A 17890-nucleotide genomic window follows, 5' to 3' on the forward strand; every position below is an offset into this window, starting at 1 on the left:
AATTGAACAAAGTCTAATGATCTCTCTGAAGGTCAGGTTCTTGTGTTTTCAACTTCATTTACCAATGATTTGTGGTACGAATCTTAATAGAGCATAATTTGAAGCAATCATTCACTTTTCTTCAGCTAAAGTAATTATCTACGCTTCAGTTGTTAATGAATCAATTTTTGTCTTATTTCTTTTCTTATTCTTCACAAATTTTTCATATTTTCGCAGTATTACGCGCTTATATTGCTCTGTTTCAAATAATAGGTATCCCAAGTTCTGCGTTCGATTGGCTTTCAGGAACTGCAATTTCGCAATCGTTCCATCAATAATCTCACGGTCGATCCAACGTTATGGCCAAGTGATGGAACAAACCGACCCTCTATTGAAAAGTTTGAGGGCACGCTTAATGTCCTCGCGCATGTATTAGGGGTACAATGCAAAAACTTGTGAAACGAATCGCAAACCTCACGACGCGACATCGATTTCTCCTCGGTATCGTGAAATATGCAAGTGAACTTGAAGTAGGGAAAGTTCGAAGAATGAGGTTAAAAACTTGGTCAGCATTCCAGTTCATTAGAACGTATTAACCACGAAAAAAGTTCGTTCAACGTCAGTTACACAACTATCTGGTAAATTTTCAGGGACGAAACAACTATAAAGAATGCAATAGGAATAATAACACATTGTATAATTGATTAAAATCATTTTTTATTAAACAACAAAATTACAAACATTAAACACTTTATTTCCATAAGGAATATTCTTTTCCTTATTTCATTCCCTAAATATTTCTTTTCTAAACACTCTTTAATAATTCCCAATGTATGTGTCTTATAATTTCTTCTTAGAAACAATTTTATGTTTACTTACTGTATCTCAAAGAATCATTTATGATTTCTTCACAATACAGTACCCATTATATGTAATCACTGTCGCTACAGAAATGATTTTAAATCGTTAAGTTTGATAGCTCATAATGAAATTAATTTACGGCGAAATAAACGTGCTTTGATTTATTGCGAGATAATGTGATGACAATATCTAACGAATGGTAATGCGAGGAAACGATACATATCTTTGCTGGTTAAACGTATAACAGAATTAACACAGACAACGCGTTGTTATAACTTTACTTGAAAGCTAGTTCAAGAAGCGTATAATTTAGCTTATGTCAATGTAATTCACTCTCGTATGTATTTCGAAAATTACGGTCAAGACATATCACGCAACCTCATCGACAATGTGATCGATTTAATATATCCATCGTATTGATGGCAAGAAACTTGTGCTTGTAACAGAAGCATTGTGCAAACTAATTAGCAGACTTATGCACATAATCAATTACTGGTGCTATTACCACAATTGAAAAATCAGAAACGGTATATAAGACCCTTTTGAGTTCTTTAGTAGTAGGATTTTCAAAGCACTTAAAATTTCTGATAGCATTTAAGTGTACTGTAAACTACAAATTGTATAAAATATTATAGCTAGACGTGCAAGTTATATTTCGTACCCATATACGTATACCAAGGAATGAGAGTCTAAGATTATATTTTCAGTCGATAAAAAAAGATTTGTAGTACACCAATAACTTCTTAAACCCACACACAGGTGTCATTTAGAGTAAAACACGACTCCTACAGATGTTATGAAATTCCTTAATGAAACAAACAATCGTTTTTCCTTCTTATCGTCTGAATTTTGGTTTTTCTTTTAATATGTACTATTTGTACTCAATAATCAGGTAACTATCGACAATTGATAAAAATGTACATTTCAACCCTCTGGTGGTAACTATCCAACTGAGAGGCAATTCATTCAGTTTTAGCCAAGGCTTCACATGTTTGTCATTACGATGCTTTGATATACGCGAATATTCCAACGTAAATAGTAAATATTTCTTAAGTAATTATTCGGTCAAATTAGATCATCATAAAATAAGAAACTGTGGTTGTGTAAAAATATGAACAGAAATCACAAAAAGAGCTTTCTATAAAACGTACGTGGTCCGAGAAGTTTGTTCAAAATGGCTAAAGGAATACAAGCTCTAATTAAGAGCGCAGAACTCCCCTCCGAAAGCAGTAACTACATGTGGGCCCAAAAGATGCGTATTGAAAATAGAAAGTGGAAGTTTCTCAATAAAACTGTGGAAGACGAGAACCCACAATTAACTGACGATCTGAAGTCAAATACCGTAAAAATTGGAATAACATAAGAATGTAAAAATGGTTTTAGCATTATATCATATAAAATACATGAATAGTATTTCCAAGTACCTATGTAACTAAAGATGGTCTGATCGAAAGTCATGATGCATGAATAGTGTTATTTTCTTGTTACACATAAAATATAAGTTGAACATTTTTCACGAATATTTCCTGCGAATAATATTACAACTTCCCTCACTTTTTACGTTTCAGTTATGTGACGTATGGTCTATGGGGGTGACGCTTTATTCTCTGGCAACTGGGAGGCTTCCATGGGATGGTGCCGGAAGTATAATCGGTGTCCAAGCAGCTGTTCGCTCTGAACCATTGAAATTTCCAGAAAAGCCTATCCTTTCGGAGAACCTCCGTGATTTGATCTCAAGAATGTTGATCAAGGATCCAAATGAAAGGATCAGGTTGGCAGAGATCAAGGAACATCCTTGGATAACTAATTGCGGCACTGAGCCACTGCCTAGTGAAGCTGACAACTGTCGGCTTCCGGTCACCGTTACAGATGAGGAAGTGGAAAGAGTCGTCACGAGGATACCAAAATTGGATACCCTGATTCTCATCAAAACTATGTTAAAACAACATAGTTTTCAGGTAAAACGATTTCTTTATATTAAGTAGACCACCTTTTTTATAAAGATACAGTTCTATTTCGAGAAGAAGATTACCTGTTGCCGAAAATGATCACACCTTGAGACTCGCTGTAATTTTCTTCCAACATGGGGAGTCTATTTAGCCTAATTTGTTCGATAGTGTCGAGTCGATATTGTTCATTTTTCTTAACGAAAATAGAAGGTTATAACGATGATCTTCTTTGGAGACAGGAGACCTGCTTATCTTGGGAGATAACACAACACATAGTATAATGTTTGGGGCAACCGTTAACACCTTTATGAAGATCTTAGTTTGTAATGAGTAGACTGCAAACTTTTATGCATTTAAGAGAAACTTCATTATGCAAAAAAATACAGATTCCACATAGTTCGCAAAATGTTTCATAGTTCATATGCTTTCCTTTACTCGTTAAAGTCAAGAGATTGCTGTACGACTGTTTCGGATTTAAATCTTTCGTAACTCTTGCAAATCATTAGAAGCAACGTTTCTATTCTTTGCATATATGTAGATTCAGTATCTACACGGAATCTTCATATAAAGGAGATCTTATTGTTAAACGGCAATATAAAAACCTAACATATAATATCGCAAATGTTTTTCATTTCAGAATCCCTTTCTGCCAAAGAAAAGCGGTAAAACGGTGTGCGCTGACACTGTGGCTAACAGTATAGAATTATCTCCAACAAGAGAAGCCGACGACATTTTATCGAGCAGAAAAACGACCAAAAATATGAAGACAGAACGATTTCAACGAACAGGAAGGAGTAATTCTGCTCCAGACTCTTATGACTGGCAAACGAATGGAAGGTAAAGGCGTTTAAAGTACATACATATATATCTTTTATAATCGAATTATTTTTCGTATGAAAGTGTGAAAAAGCGGAGAAACTTAAGATGTAATATTGTTATTTTAAGTTAATTTGTAATACGAATTTAATATTTCCTTTCTCTGTATCATTTTCAGACAAATGTCCGTGGACAATCCTTTACCCCCAGTTACAGAAGTGATCAATCAAGAAACCGAGACTGAGAAACGGTGATATTACAGACAATTCTGAATCAATACCCAAAAGAACGATCAACCGATTGATCGACAAACACGGTATGAGCTGAATCAGTGTGGAGTGAATGAACGAAATTAATTGGTGGGTCATTGAATACTTAATTGTTATTGACTATTAAACATTCATGATATACTTTAAGAATAATTCACAATCAAGGAACTAACAAAATTGGTTCTTCGTAAACCTGTACTGAGGATCCGTTGGATTGTATAATACGTATTTATGAGGTATTCTTAGGAATATGTATTAAATTACTACAAACGCAGTGTCCACTGTGAATTCGCCTTGAATATTCCAGAACGTACTTATTCGATTCCTAATATTTGAAAGTAATGAAATCGTAAATATTCGTATAAAGATTACTTAAATGTTTTATTTCCAACTAGGGACATTTTCGAAATGTTCGATATCGAGATTTTTCTTCTTGAAATATGTTACCGATTACTAAAACTTAAGGGGCAATCTGTTACTCAATCTAAAAATTTCATTGTAATTAGATGGTTTAGAGGTACAGTGATGAGACCAGTATGAGAGATCGAAATGATCAATGTGATACTGTAAGATATATTTGTTAAGAGAAAAAGACTTGGTGCCAGACACACAAAAATTTCTCTTGTACTATGTAAATAAGTAAACGGTAGATATTACGAAACTGTTAGCACAGATTGTGGTTTTAAATGAAAGCAAAACAGAGGTATTTTAAATGACCTTAATTAATCTTTTCAAGCCTTTTCTGACTCTTATGTACATTAACCAGTATAATGAACCAGTTTGCAAAATCTTTATTTCGCAAATGTTAATATTGTATAGATATATAATAGCGATTTTACATTAAATTATGATTATTATCGCACATTTTTCTTCTTAAACGTGGCATAGTGACTATTTGAAAATCTATATGCTCCTTTCTTCCAAATTTTTATTTTAAGAAGTTTTATTTTCTCTCATTGCTGAATAGTCATTTCGACTTATTTTCGTATAGTTTTTTCTATGAACGAATTTTAATATTTTCCTTCCTTCATTCTTTGCTTTAACAAAGGATTTTCTCACGTGCAACTATCTTTTCACTGTGACCTTTGCAGTTAATATAGCATGCTCCTTTCAATATTTGAAACATATTCTCCTCTTACTTTCGTACTATTTCTATAAATAGCAATATTTATACCACTGTGTCGTGTTCTACTCTATTACTTTTTTTATCTTAATTAATATTGGATTACGCTCTTGGTACTAGTGTTGACCATTTCTATTAATCTTCTTTCCAGTCCTTCAAACCTCATCGTAACTTGGTGTTATCTTTCGTTCAAGTTCTTCAATATAATTAAAAATTATCAAATCAAAGTCACTATGTCCCAAAAATGAAGGACAATGTTTCATTTTGATTTGTCTTATGTCAACAAATACTTTACTTTAATAATTACTAGCCACTGGTGGTTTATTTTATTATTTAGCTTCTGTTAATATATATAAAACTTAATGTATAAGGCCAAAAGAATTAATACAAACTTTAAAAGCCATATGGCGTTTTCGCAGTGGCATTCTACTTACGTATTTTAGGGAATAGCCCATTATGGAACAGTTTCAAGGTGTCTGGTTATACTTAATATATATACTACATATACTTAATTGTCTTCTAAAACTAATCTCAACGTTATGCATTCAAATAATCCATGCAAATTGAAAATGGTAATTTCGCAAGTGAATTACTCTATCTAAATCTAAAATATAGATACTACCAGCATAACGATATCCCATCAAATTTGTACGATACGATTCATCGAAATTTCTTTCGGTGCAAAAATCACACTTAATTCTCGTAGTGCAATAATGGTTATAATAAAATCGCTATTAACTTCGAAGTGATAAATATCGACACCAGACACCTTAAAAGTGTAACTTGTAAGTAGGTACGACGACAACAAGTTGTACAAAAATTAATCTATTTTATATGCACGCCTAGCTGTATTTTGTAAGAGGCTTAAGCAGCCTGTGAAACAACGACGTTATTTTATATGTATAGGTTCGCATTACCACAGTACATGAGCAAGTATATTACATATTTTAATTATTCTGTGATGTAGTTAAGCATCTTTCTGTATTTTTTACATTTGATGGAAATCTTTTGTATGTCCAACTAATATCAAGGTTCGTAATAGACGCTCAAGTCTCAAATAATTTAAGTTGAATGATGGCTTTAGCCTTTCACGTGGGAACGTAATAGTAAAATTTTATTTTGTCTTAACTGTAATGTTATAAAGAGTCATATATGTAAATGGTTTAATTTTATTCAATGAGAAGGGAATAGTATTCACAATTCTTTTCTTAATTTCACAGGTTTTGTAGTCAGATTTTATCAGGGCGGTGGAGACGGAGGTCAAGGAAGAAGAAAAGTCGAAATGGGAATCGGAGTTGAGATTTTTGACTTTCGACTCCACGGCCCTGGATTTCGTAATATTAAATATAATATTCCTCATTAAAATCCAACGATAAAGGTTAAACCAATATACCTTTTTAATACTTGAATGTAAGTTCAAAGTAATATAAATCCTTTACTGTTGTATATGTTTCTTTTTTAGAATTTTTGTACAGGGTTCAACGAAATTTTATATCACAGGAGAGCCTGGTACGTACATTCAATTAGATTCATGTGACAAAATACTCGCGTGGAATTTAAATAGTTAATTTTAAGTTTTACATTATAGTGCAAAGCACGTGACCAACTTAACGAACGAAAAATTAAATTTGTGATTTCGTTGGACCTTATTGATATCCGGGGGACCATAAAAGAATGTATTAAATTAAATCAATAGCTTTCCAATTTAACCGGATACCTCTATCATATCATGTCCAGATTCATGAATTTCTCATTAAAAAATGCACAATTTACAAATATAATATAGATCAGAAATCAAGCTTTTAATAAACATTGGTAACCTGTTCACAATAATAGAATATTTTTAGCAATGGTACATGGAAATATCTAATGGCTTTGTAACAACTGACATGAATGGTTTTGAAATTACTTTGCTAAAGTATCATGGAGAAATGATAAATGAGAATGTAAAACGAAGAACAGAAATGAAATAGGGGCTATTCTATAAAATATAAAAAAATGTTATACTTTACAAAACAAAATTATGTGTATCAGTTGTTAACTTCAATTATTAACTATCAGTTGTTAAAAGCTAATATCAAAAGAGAATATGTACCGTCAGGCAAACTATATCTGGGAATTTGAAATTCATTGTTAATAATTATTTGAAACAATGGACTGAAATGTAGATTCTCTATACCTCTATACCTAATCAAACTGTTATGGGTATGTGTATAATAACAAAAGAGCAATCCCAAATCTTGTACTTAAAGAATTTCTGATGATACGTGATACTTTTAGTTAACATAACGTTTACAATCAACATTAGTAAAATTTTTATATTCATGTTTCTTTCATGTTATTTTTTCTTCTACTTGTTAAAAAAAGGTAATATTACACTTTATAGTACTCTAAATGATTGACTGTAAATCACATAATAAAATTAAACTTATTCATTTATTTTGCTAGAAAAATAAAAGTCAATAAAATAATTCAAGAAATGAAGATCTAATATGTACACTAACAAAAATTTCTTTTCTTGTCTGAATTAAAAGTTTTACGTATCTCTAGACATCTCTTATACGTAAAGTCAACAATGAAAGTGTTTCATATTGACATCTATATCCTTAAATACTTTTGTCTTAATATGTAAAATCCAATCTTATTACTTACTACATAATATATTTATTATTACAGATGTTTCTCACACACGTTATAAATATTCTTATGAAATGCACAAAATATTTTGTATCTTTGAATTAGATACATACCGTTTCTTAATCAATTACAATAACATAATCATACAATATGTATACAATCTTACAATATGTGAAACTAGCCCCCAATTGGTAACTTGTTTTATCGTTTAATCGTGCATAAAACATTTTCAAAGGAAACCGCGATGTCAAGTGATAACAGTACTAGAGGAATACGTTGTTTCTGTTATGGCTACATACAGTAGTTTTATGAAACAAACTCCTCGCATGTACGAAAAGTTTATCTTACCTTTTCGCATTAATATAGCTAAAAATTGAACACCTGCAACCGTTGAAACGCGTTTTTTCACTTTAATCTTCTGAACACAGCGATGGCTAGCAATGGCTGTTCCTTTGTGCGTGCGCAGGAAATAAGACTGACAGCGCTAGTCATATATGTAAGTAGAAAAGTATTAAAAGTAATCAATCATTGGTACACGCAACTACAGGTTATGTTATCGAGAAGGATGATTAAATCCATATGAAATCTGTGGCTTGGTGACGTTATGAGGTAGAGAGGGAACTTTTCGAATGAGGTGGGGATTCCAAGCAATCACTGATTGGTGAGGCAATCCCCACCTCATTCGAAAAGATCTCCCTCTACTTCGTAATGTCACGAGGCAGCAAGTGTCATGCTAACATAACATTCCTGGTTGTTGAATATTCTGGGTCGTATTTATCAGGTTAAGTGCAAGCTGGGACTTCATTCTTTAATATTCTCTACACGGTTACATTTTGAAACATCGCTCCTTACAAACAACAATATAAGAAACAATATAAAGTAAGTAGTTTCCAATTCCTTAAAATATTTCTTGTTACCTCAGTCTTTTTATCAAATAGATGGTATCTTTTTTTACCTAGGCAATTTAGATATTATTTTGTTAAATTTAAATTTAAATTGATTTATTTCTATACTTTCCTTAATGCAAATATGTAAATATATACAGTAATGTTGTGTTATTTTATTAAAATAAGTTATTATGGAAACGTCGACATATATTTTCGCTAAACTTAAAAAAGTCTGTATGAATTTGATTAACTGAAATAGACTTATTTCTTTAATACTTCATAATGATATTGCATATTCATAATGATAATGAATATTCAATTTGTAGGTAGAACAAAAAATATAGATCGAAATTAGATTACTTAGGTTTAGAGCAAGTATTATTTAAAACTTATTTTTCTGCATATATTCTCCCGCTTAGAGAAAAATAAACGCTTAATTTGATCGAGCAATCACTGGTTGGAATATTTCTATTGAGAAATTTTATAATTCTATATCATAGTCAATTGAGGATTTACTGTTGTCAAACGGATGTTGTATCAGTCAGAAAAATCGTCGAAAAGCGATTGTGGAGACTAATTGCTCGAATTACCTATATTACATGAATAATTAATACCAGTTTTTAAATTGTACATTCAGTCTTCTCGACAATCAATTTAGCAGACGATTTTCTTTCTTTGATTAATATAGTTGAAGACAGCCGTAAGTGATTGCATATATGAAGGATTTTATTGGTTCTCTACTGCCACAATTTTTACCAGTGCAGAGCAATGCAGAGACATAGGCAGCGATGCTGAAAATGTGAGTAATTTATTGTGATTCAAGGTACTTGTATATCTACGTGTTAATCATCATATCTTTTTATAATCTGTATAGATAAAAATACGATTTTACATGCGCTCTTGCTTGTCTTCAAGCCTTTTAAATCTATCATTGTTATTTCATTCTGTAATTCGATACTCGTAGAATGTCCTCTTACCAATAATAATTATCTTTATAATTTTATTGGCATTTGAATTATATTTAAGATATTTAATACTTTTTTGCTCATTTAACTATTTTATATTCGCGGTGAAATATTTGTCGTGTATTCTTTCAAAATTACTTTCTACTCTTTTCTTTCCTACTATTTAAATTCTCTGTTATCCAAAGTGACTTGTTTTCATGTTTGGATGATTTATACCATTTGGATAAAAGTTTTGTGGCTATATCGATACAGTCACCTGTAAAAAAGGTATTGTATTTTAAAAATTAGTAATCTATAACAGAGGAATCAGTGTAAGAAAGTAATAATGCATATTTAAACTAAAAAATCAGAAAGCTTTGATCTTGAGATCGCAAGAAGAAATGCTACAAATTTTAATGCTATAAATAATACGAATTTTGTACCTTTTATTTCTGTAGGATAAAGTTTTTGAGAAAATGTAAAAGGCTTCTCAACTTCTTGGAATATCCTCTCGTTAATATCTGTCATATTCAATTTCGTTCCCTTGGTTAAGAAATTATTAAGTGCATCAAGAAAAATAATCCAACGATTTTTGTAATAGTCCTGAATTAACCCAGACCATTGTTTATTTCCATAGTCTCGAATTTCACCTCGTGGCCCCCACAACGTAATCTGATTCCTGGCGTTATATTCATATAATTGTTTTTCCGCGTCATTGGTGGCTAAACTCTTAGCATCTTCTAACCATGTGCCCAATAGGAAGTCTTTCCCAGAGGCTAATATCAGTTCCATATTGTCAAAGATTTGTAAAAGTATATCGGAATATAATCTAAAAAAATTATAATGAAACATAATTTAGTTCGGTAATAGAAAATCATAGTCTATTGTCATTAAATTTTAATGGATAATTACTTAAATGCAGTAATATTTTTTCTATTAAAAGAGTCTACAGCAGCGGTGTAAACTTCGTCTGCTTTTAACTGAAGTACTTGTCTCGTTAGATCAACTACATCGTGCCGATAAAGAGTACTATTTTTTCTTCCATGTCTGGCTTGCATAAATATACTCCACGTATAGTACAACGCATTACGATTATACCACGTCTGTACAGAAAAAATGAAACACATATTTAATTCATATTGTAGTAGAAACGTGTAGGTTGTCATATAACTGATGGTTCAAGAAAAATGTGATTTTATATGAAAATCAGTTGTTGAGAAAACGCCTAAAACGCTCATGAAATACGTTTGACTACGGACTTATTCTACTGATTTCGCTGCATTTGACCTGACTAATGCACGTCTACAGTAGAATAAGTCTCAAGTTAGACATATTTCACGCGAATTTTAGACGTTTGGTAACATTTATTAATTTGAATTTCAAATACTTTCAAACGCAATTTCATTATTCTTTATCGTTGTCGTATTTTGACGTGTAGAATTACCACTGAAAATTTCTAACACCTATTATCGAACACCCTGTATGTTCATAGCTCGAGACCAGGCAGGAACATACATCACGCTTAAGGCTGGCACCTCTCACATCCTTTCAACTCAGCCCGATTGTTTCTGTTAAGAAATACTTCTGATAAATACTTTTGATAAATATTTCTGATAAATAAATAAATAGAGAATGTTCACGAGCGTAATTCCGAATTGATCTACATTAAAAACCTCTTGAGACTTGAATCACACTTGATAGGTAGCACATGTAATTGATGAAACTCCAAGATCGTTTTTCTCGAAAACAGACTTGATGATCAAATTTTATTCCATATTTATAACTTACGTTGTTCATATAGAATGTAGAATCATCACCTTTTCAACTTTACCATCAGTTACATGACACCTTCTCTTTTAAATTGAAAAGGAAAAATCTATTCACCCATGGTATGATATTCAGATTTGGCCGCCGAGTAATCACATAACGTCCTCTAATTTTCAATGCACCAGCATAGTTGTAAACTGTTCTCCCCAAATTCTTCCAAGCTGCAACAGCGTACTCATTCCACGCGCCATATCTTCGACTGGCATAGTTTTCAAACCTAAAGAATTAAAGCTGGATGTGTTGATTTACTTAAGGGGGTATTCTCTCTTGGAAGCATTGATTTTAATCAATTTTTAAAATGAAGAATTATTGCATAATTACAAATCGAAAGTTTCGAAACTTTCCGTATATGGTTAGGCATTTTTCAAGATAATATACTGCAATTCTCATACAATCATCTTTATTATAATTCAAGCCATTGCATGGCAACTATTTGAGAGTAGTTTTAATATAATTTAGAAATAATTTGAAGTCTCACCAATTATCTAAATTGACAGATTCCTTACGATAAGCCATTTCGCTCATCAGCTCATAAATAACGTAGTTTTGATTGATGCCTTCTGGTGTTAGACCCGTTCCAACCATGGTACTTCCCTCCATGTTTCTCCCTTCAAAAGTTCGCTATAGAATTGCAATGACGATAATTAATATATTGTTTGCATTTTTAATTTTTTGTTATAATGAAGACACAATTAGAAGTAAAACACTCACGTGGTTAATAATTTGTGCGGAACCATACATCCCAAGTGTTCCACCAAAGTTATGTAACATGCACCATATGAATGGCTGACCATAATACGATTTCAGTCTCTTATACTGTGGGAATTGTTCCGACTGTAAGTCTAATACTATCATTCTACCCTGAAATCGCAAAATGGTTGCTTATGTTAATCTTTATGCGATGGTTTCTTTTTTGTAGTATATATACATATAGAGGGTGTTTCAGAAATACTTATCAATAGTTCAGGAGCTGAATCTACACATTAAAATAAGCGGAAAATGTCATATAAGCATGTGTCCTAGGTACCTTACTTTTCGAATCATGGATAATTGAAGAAAGTGTTCGAAAATGTCCACCACGTGCCTCAGCACACACTATTACAAGCTTTATTACATCTTGACTTTACTTAATTTATTTAATTTAAATTATTTATACTCTTGTGTCACACACGATGGTTCTCTACCACATTTCCTTCTTACAGTCCTGAGCAACAGCATTCCTAAGTGACACCTTCACAAAGAAATGGATAGGGCGCGGCAAATCCTCTGCGTGACTACCACGGTTTTCTGACCTCACCTCATTAGATTTTTACCTTTCGGGCGATTTCTAATCTATTACGTATTTAACGCAAATGAGTTTAATATTATTCAATATATTATACAAAATAAGTTTAAGATTATTCGGACGTGAAACTCGATGCTAAAACGTGCAGTAGGGTGTATTAAGACACGCGATGGACACTTCGAACATTTTCTTTCCTTATCCATAATTCGAGCAGTAAGGCATGTATTCATATGACATTATTTACTTATTTTAATGTGCAAATTCAGTTCTTGAAGTATAGACATGTATTTCTGAAACACCTTGCATGTTATAAGTTTACATACTACTTTCTTGAAAATACTTACGATTGGCACTGACATCAATAGAGCTTCCGCTCTAGGCTCAGTCCAGAATGTGATCTCGTGAACGAATAACCAGCCTTGCATTAACCTTGAATAAATATTGTATTCCTCTAATATACAGAAATTGGACGTCTAAATATTGATACTATTAGTACACAACATTACCATATAGCTTTAGTATCAGCATTATTCATGGCTGAAAACACGGAACGTCCAACGTTTCTCAGATACTTAAGTTCGCTAGACTGCGGCTCGTTTTCATTGAATGTGTCGCAACTGTAGACATGGTCAGTACCAAACTCCTCGATATACTATAAATTCAAAATAAGTGTATGGTTGGAAACCATGAACATATCTTTTTTGAGCTAGTAAAACTTAATTTACCATTTCCAAAAATTTTTTTCCAATTATCTGGAATAATGGATCTGTAGGCTCCAGCAAATAAGGACTGTAATAACACTTTGTATGAAATACTCAAAATGTTAGATCAGAATACAAATGTTGTGTTATTGCAGGGACTCTTATTGTTATTACGCTGAATAGACTTAATTTTGATTAAAGAAATCTCATAAGAATAATTGAGACTCGAGTAATCGAGTTCTACTATAATAATATAATATATATACTTGAATATAGTTTCTGTAAACAACAGCGGTTACAATTAAATATTAGTCTAATAGATTCAATAAGATATGAATGTTGTCTTTAAGATGTTATATTAGGTCTTAAATAGACTAGCTTTTGGCTATCAAGAGAATGACCGAAGATTACTAGATGAATAATTTTGATTCTATACAAATTTACATTTTGATATGGAAAGCGTGATGATGTGTAAGCTATTTTGGAACAAATGAATCCACTCCTAAATTATCTCGTAGATACATACATATATCACAAATAGCTATTTATTCTACATAAATGGCATTATACTGCACCAAAAATTAACTGGGTACATGATTTAAAAACTAGAAACTTCAAGCTAAAAAATGGCTGCTTTCAATATTTTTTATACTTATTTGTCACGAAGATACAGCCACTTGAAAATGACCAAATTTTTCGCAAAATTTTAGTGGACCCTTAATTTTGTACACTAGTGTATATGTATAAATAAGGTCTATACCTTTCTCGCATCTTAATATTAATAAGATCGCTCACCAACAATATTTGTCTGAAAAATAATTCCAACGGGAAGTTTTAGTCATGTTTGTTTGTGGAAAATATTTAGCAATGGCATTAGGCACAAATCCTGCAAATGCTGGTAGAACTGGAATAATTCCAAGACTCCTCATCCTCTGAAGAATTTGATGTTGCAATCGAACTGATGTCTCATGCCATGAATCAGATAAGGGACCACCGAAGCCGCGAATATTGCCCATCCTAACCCTGCAGGAAAATGAACAATTGTTAACTAATATAGTGATCCCTGAAAACTCTGATAATTTTCTGATTCGAACTTTCAAACCGGGGTTGATAATGATTCGTGTTTTTGCTTTTTGCAGTTGAGACTAATAGGCGCTATAAGAGAGGAAGAGAGACAATATCATTCCTTGTGTTTTTTCAATGAAAATGATGCCAAATACGATATAATTTCGATTATAACCGATAAAATGATACGAACAATTATTTAGAGAGTTTAAAGCTAACTTTGTAAAAATAAAATGATTTGTATAGTGTTTGATATCATTTTAATCAGAAAACACAAGTTGTTGTCACTTTCTTGAAAATTCATTTTCCTTTTTAATCTGTTATTTCTATCTCCTGTAGCGCCTATTGCCTTTAAACGCTCGATTCGAGGTGTTTCTTACATCACAGTTAAATAGGAATTGATCATTTGAATAGATTTTATATCAGTACAACCCGGGAAAAATGTGATTAGCTAACCGAGATCTATAGTACGTAAAAGCTTAAGTGTATGTATGTAGACATAAATCCTATTTTAAAAATATGTTGATTGCCAATTATTCTGAGAAGTCAACGAGATAAATATTTGATTTTAAAAGCGTCAAAAGAAGAAAGAGTCACTATACCAAGGCAAAAAAGCAGGTCCCCCGAAGTATTCATTAATTTCATCTCGAGTTAAATTCAATTCGAGATACACTCTTTTCCAGATAGCTTCTTGGCCATTAATAGCAAGCACCAAATTGATACCATTAAGAGCCATCCAGTCAATATGCCGTTCCCAATCATCCCATTGCCACCATGCAAATGTGTAGCCCATGGTACACACGTTTTGATAGTATCTGAACCTGTTTAAGGATTCGAAATATAAGTATAATCGGAAAGTAACATCGGTGATTTAGAAGAGTCAATGACCTGTCATTTGATGTAACATTTACGTAAGCGTCTGGCAGTGTATTTGGAAGTTCAAGTTGGTTACCCTCCCACGATATGTGAACGTTGCAGTAGTGTTTTAAATAGTAGTGTAGGCCCCATGCAGCTGCTACACCAGAGGTACCAACAATTTCAATTTTTCCAAGGGGAGTCTTACTAATCTACCAAGAAAAATGGAAACAGATATTTCTTCTTAGTGACACATGGAAAGATTAGAATAATAACGTGAATGATTTATATTAACAATCGACGTTAGCAAACAAAATTCTAGGACTTCAGAATGGGAATTACAAGACTTCAGATGAGCAGCACTAAAGGATATAAACTTTTGGAAGTCTAAGAGTTGAAATCTTAAATTTATTAGATTCCAAAACTTTTTAAACTTTTAGTGTTAGTATTATAGAGACTGAAAACACTCTCGTAGAATCAAACCACCCATAATAGTGCAGTAAAGTCCCCCATATCTCGTACCCTGTACTTTTCCAGTATTTGGATAATAATCTAATATCCGAACATTCTGGTGTCCAAATAGAATGTCTCCTTTTCCGTTACAAATGCATATGATTCACATACAATGTATAATATACAGAGTGTTCCATTTTAATTTCCCAAGTCAAATATCTACCAAAATACGAAAGTTATGAAAAAATAATTTATTATTAGACAAAAGTTGTGTGGTTTCCCTTTCGTCTAAATCATTTTTTCATATCTTTCGTACTTTTTAAGATATTTGCCATAGGAAATTAAAATGAGACACCCTGTATACATACTGTTTCCTGCATTCACAGTATCAAATATAATACGGTATACATATACATATAAAATTAAAAATGATAGTAGCGACGAAGATATCGTACATATAAATTTTACACAAATTAAAATAATAAATGAAATTGATATGAAAAAGGGATTCAATGCTCTAAAGCACAAATAGAATGTACCTTTACAGAATTACATAGGTGTATTGATCAATCTATATAATTTAACAGTTAAAAATATTACAACAGTTCTGTGTTTCTTTCATTTCTGTTTGAATAAATGAAATTTAACATTAGAGAAGCTATTGTTCTATGACTTAAAAATTCCCTTATGTGAATACTTTTGTCGGGCATGGGAAACTCTACTATATCTAAAGGACTGCTCACTGCTGCAATGATAACTATGTATAAAAATTAGTGTCCACTTTCTTCATTCAAGACTCTGTTCTTATTGTTCAATTACTATTGTTTACTAATATTATCGTAATACATTAAATATATTAGTACAAGATCATTTTATAGATCTTGTCAAAATAATGTAGAACTAATTTATGATAACAGTATCTTTGTCACATTTTTATCTCATGAAGTCCAAGGTTAAGAACCAAGGGAAAATGGCTTACAGTCTTATCAAATGTATAGACATAATCAGAGTTCAGCTTCTAGGGTCAAATTGTAAGTGCATTACTACTAGTAAGTGTAGCTTTCTACAACAATTACCTATTTGTATAATAAGATAAGTGTTCTAGTAGTCGACCATATTCAGATTCCCAAATACTAACGTTTATTTTATTTTATTTTAAGCTTAAATTCTAGTGTAATTAAAAACAAAAAATAGTATCACAAAATATTGTACTCAGCTACAGGGACATCATAATTCAAACATTTTTAAATTGTTCACTTACTGAGATATTTGACACATTAAGCGTTCGGGTATTGGTACATTCACCTCACCTCGCATCCACTACGCTTAGGAGAAACTCTTTTCACGTATTTTTTTTTGCGAATAAGATATTAGTTACATATACAAATTACCGAAAATGTATCTTTTCCTATGGGTCCGTAATTAGGATCTACCATCATTGTGAACAGTTTGGCTCGCTCTGCACCAAGCAATCTCTCAGCAACACCATTAGCTGCTTTTGCTTGTGCTTCCGGAGGAGATTGCGGCCTTATGTGGCCCAGAGTCTCCTGAAAAGCTATCACAATTTTATACTTACTTCTCAATATGAACATTTTCATACCTTCGTTGTTCTTAGTGGAAATTTTGTTTCATAATTTACATTTACTTACCATCCTGCTTTGAATGCTGCCCGCATACCACGGTTATCCCTAATATTGCAATGCTCCATGTGAATAATAACTTCAGCGTTGACATTGCACGCGAGCGTATGACGACAGACTGATTCAGAGTGAATAATGACCGAAAGAGAGGCGTAATATGAATACCATGATATCCCTACTCTCATCTACCATTTCTCTTTATCTGATGAGGCCCTTAGCCACTATAGTCGTCGATGGTTTCTTCACTGCAGTTACGTTTCAAAGAGAACAAGCTTTTATCCAGATTAGCTTGAGTAGGTAATACTCAGTACGTGTAAAGTACAGGTACAGGTACCAAGATTCGGTTAAATTCCTATAAATGTGAATTTCTATATCTATAAATAGATATATTTATAAATAGAAACTCAATGATAAAGATAACTGAATGAACATTGTTTAAATCATATTTAATTAATTCAGAGCTAAATAGAAGCACAGAAATATCACAGGAAAAATATAACGAGATTCTCATCGCATTTGGGTTAGGTCTGAGGTAGATATAATTATATTTATAGTGTTATAATTATATTAATAAAACAATTAAAACACGATACCTTCAG

The 17890-nt window shown here is 32.1% G+C and overlaps 2 protein-coding genes across 2 annotated transcripts in view; one reads left to right on the forward strand and one right to left on the reverse strand.

The window, feature by feature from the left end:
* Positions 1-4782, forward strand: part of LOC143177266 (uncharacterized) — a 70022-nt gene extending 65240 nt beyond the window's left edge. The window contains exons 8-10 of the mRNA XM_076375129.1: positions 2409-2798; positions 3427-3626; positions 3784-4782. Of these exons, the coding sequence (XP_076231244.1) occupies positions 2409-2798; positions 3427-3626; positions 3784-3859 (666 nt within the window). The 3' untranslated portion in view covers positions 3860-4782. The remainder of the gene's footprint in view (positions 1-2408; positions 2799-3426; positions 3627-3783) is intronic.
* A 4444-nt stretch (positions 4783-9226) lies between these two features.
* On the reverse strand, positions 9227-17385 carry Naglu (N-acetyl-alpha-glucosaminidase). Its single transcript, XM_076375130.1, has 14 exons — positions 17301-17385; positions 17043-17206; positions 15232-15410; positions 14946-15164; positions 14074-14301; positions 13303-13366; positions 13084-13229; positions 12922-13006; positions 12004-12153; positions 11771-11913; positions 11350-11509; positions 10378-10568; positions 9909-10294; positions 9227-9742 (listed from the first exon to the last, which is right to left on the reverse strand). The coding sequence occupies exons 1-14, from the start codon at positions 17383-17385 to the stop codon at positions 9621-9623; spliced, it is 2322 nt and encodes a 773-aa protein (XP_076231245.1). The 3' UTR covers positions 9227-9620.
* Between the last annotated feature and the right edge of the window lie 505 nt (positions 17386-17890).

Source organism: Calliopsis andreniformis, chromosome 3 (assembly GCF_051401765.1).
Source record: "Calliopsis andreniformis isolate RMS-2024a chromosome 3, iyCalAndr_principal, whole genome shotgun sequence".
In the NCBI taxonomy this organism is placed as follows: Eukaryota; Metazoa; Arthropoda; class Insecta; order Hymenoptera; family Andrenidae; genus Calliopsis; species Calliopsis andreniformis.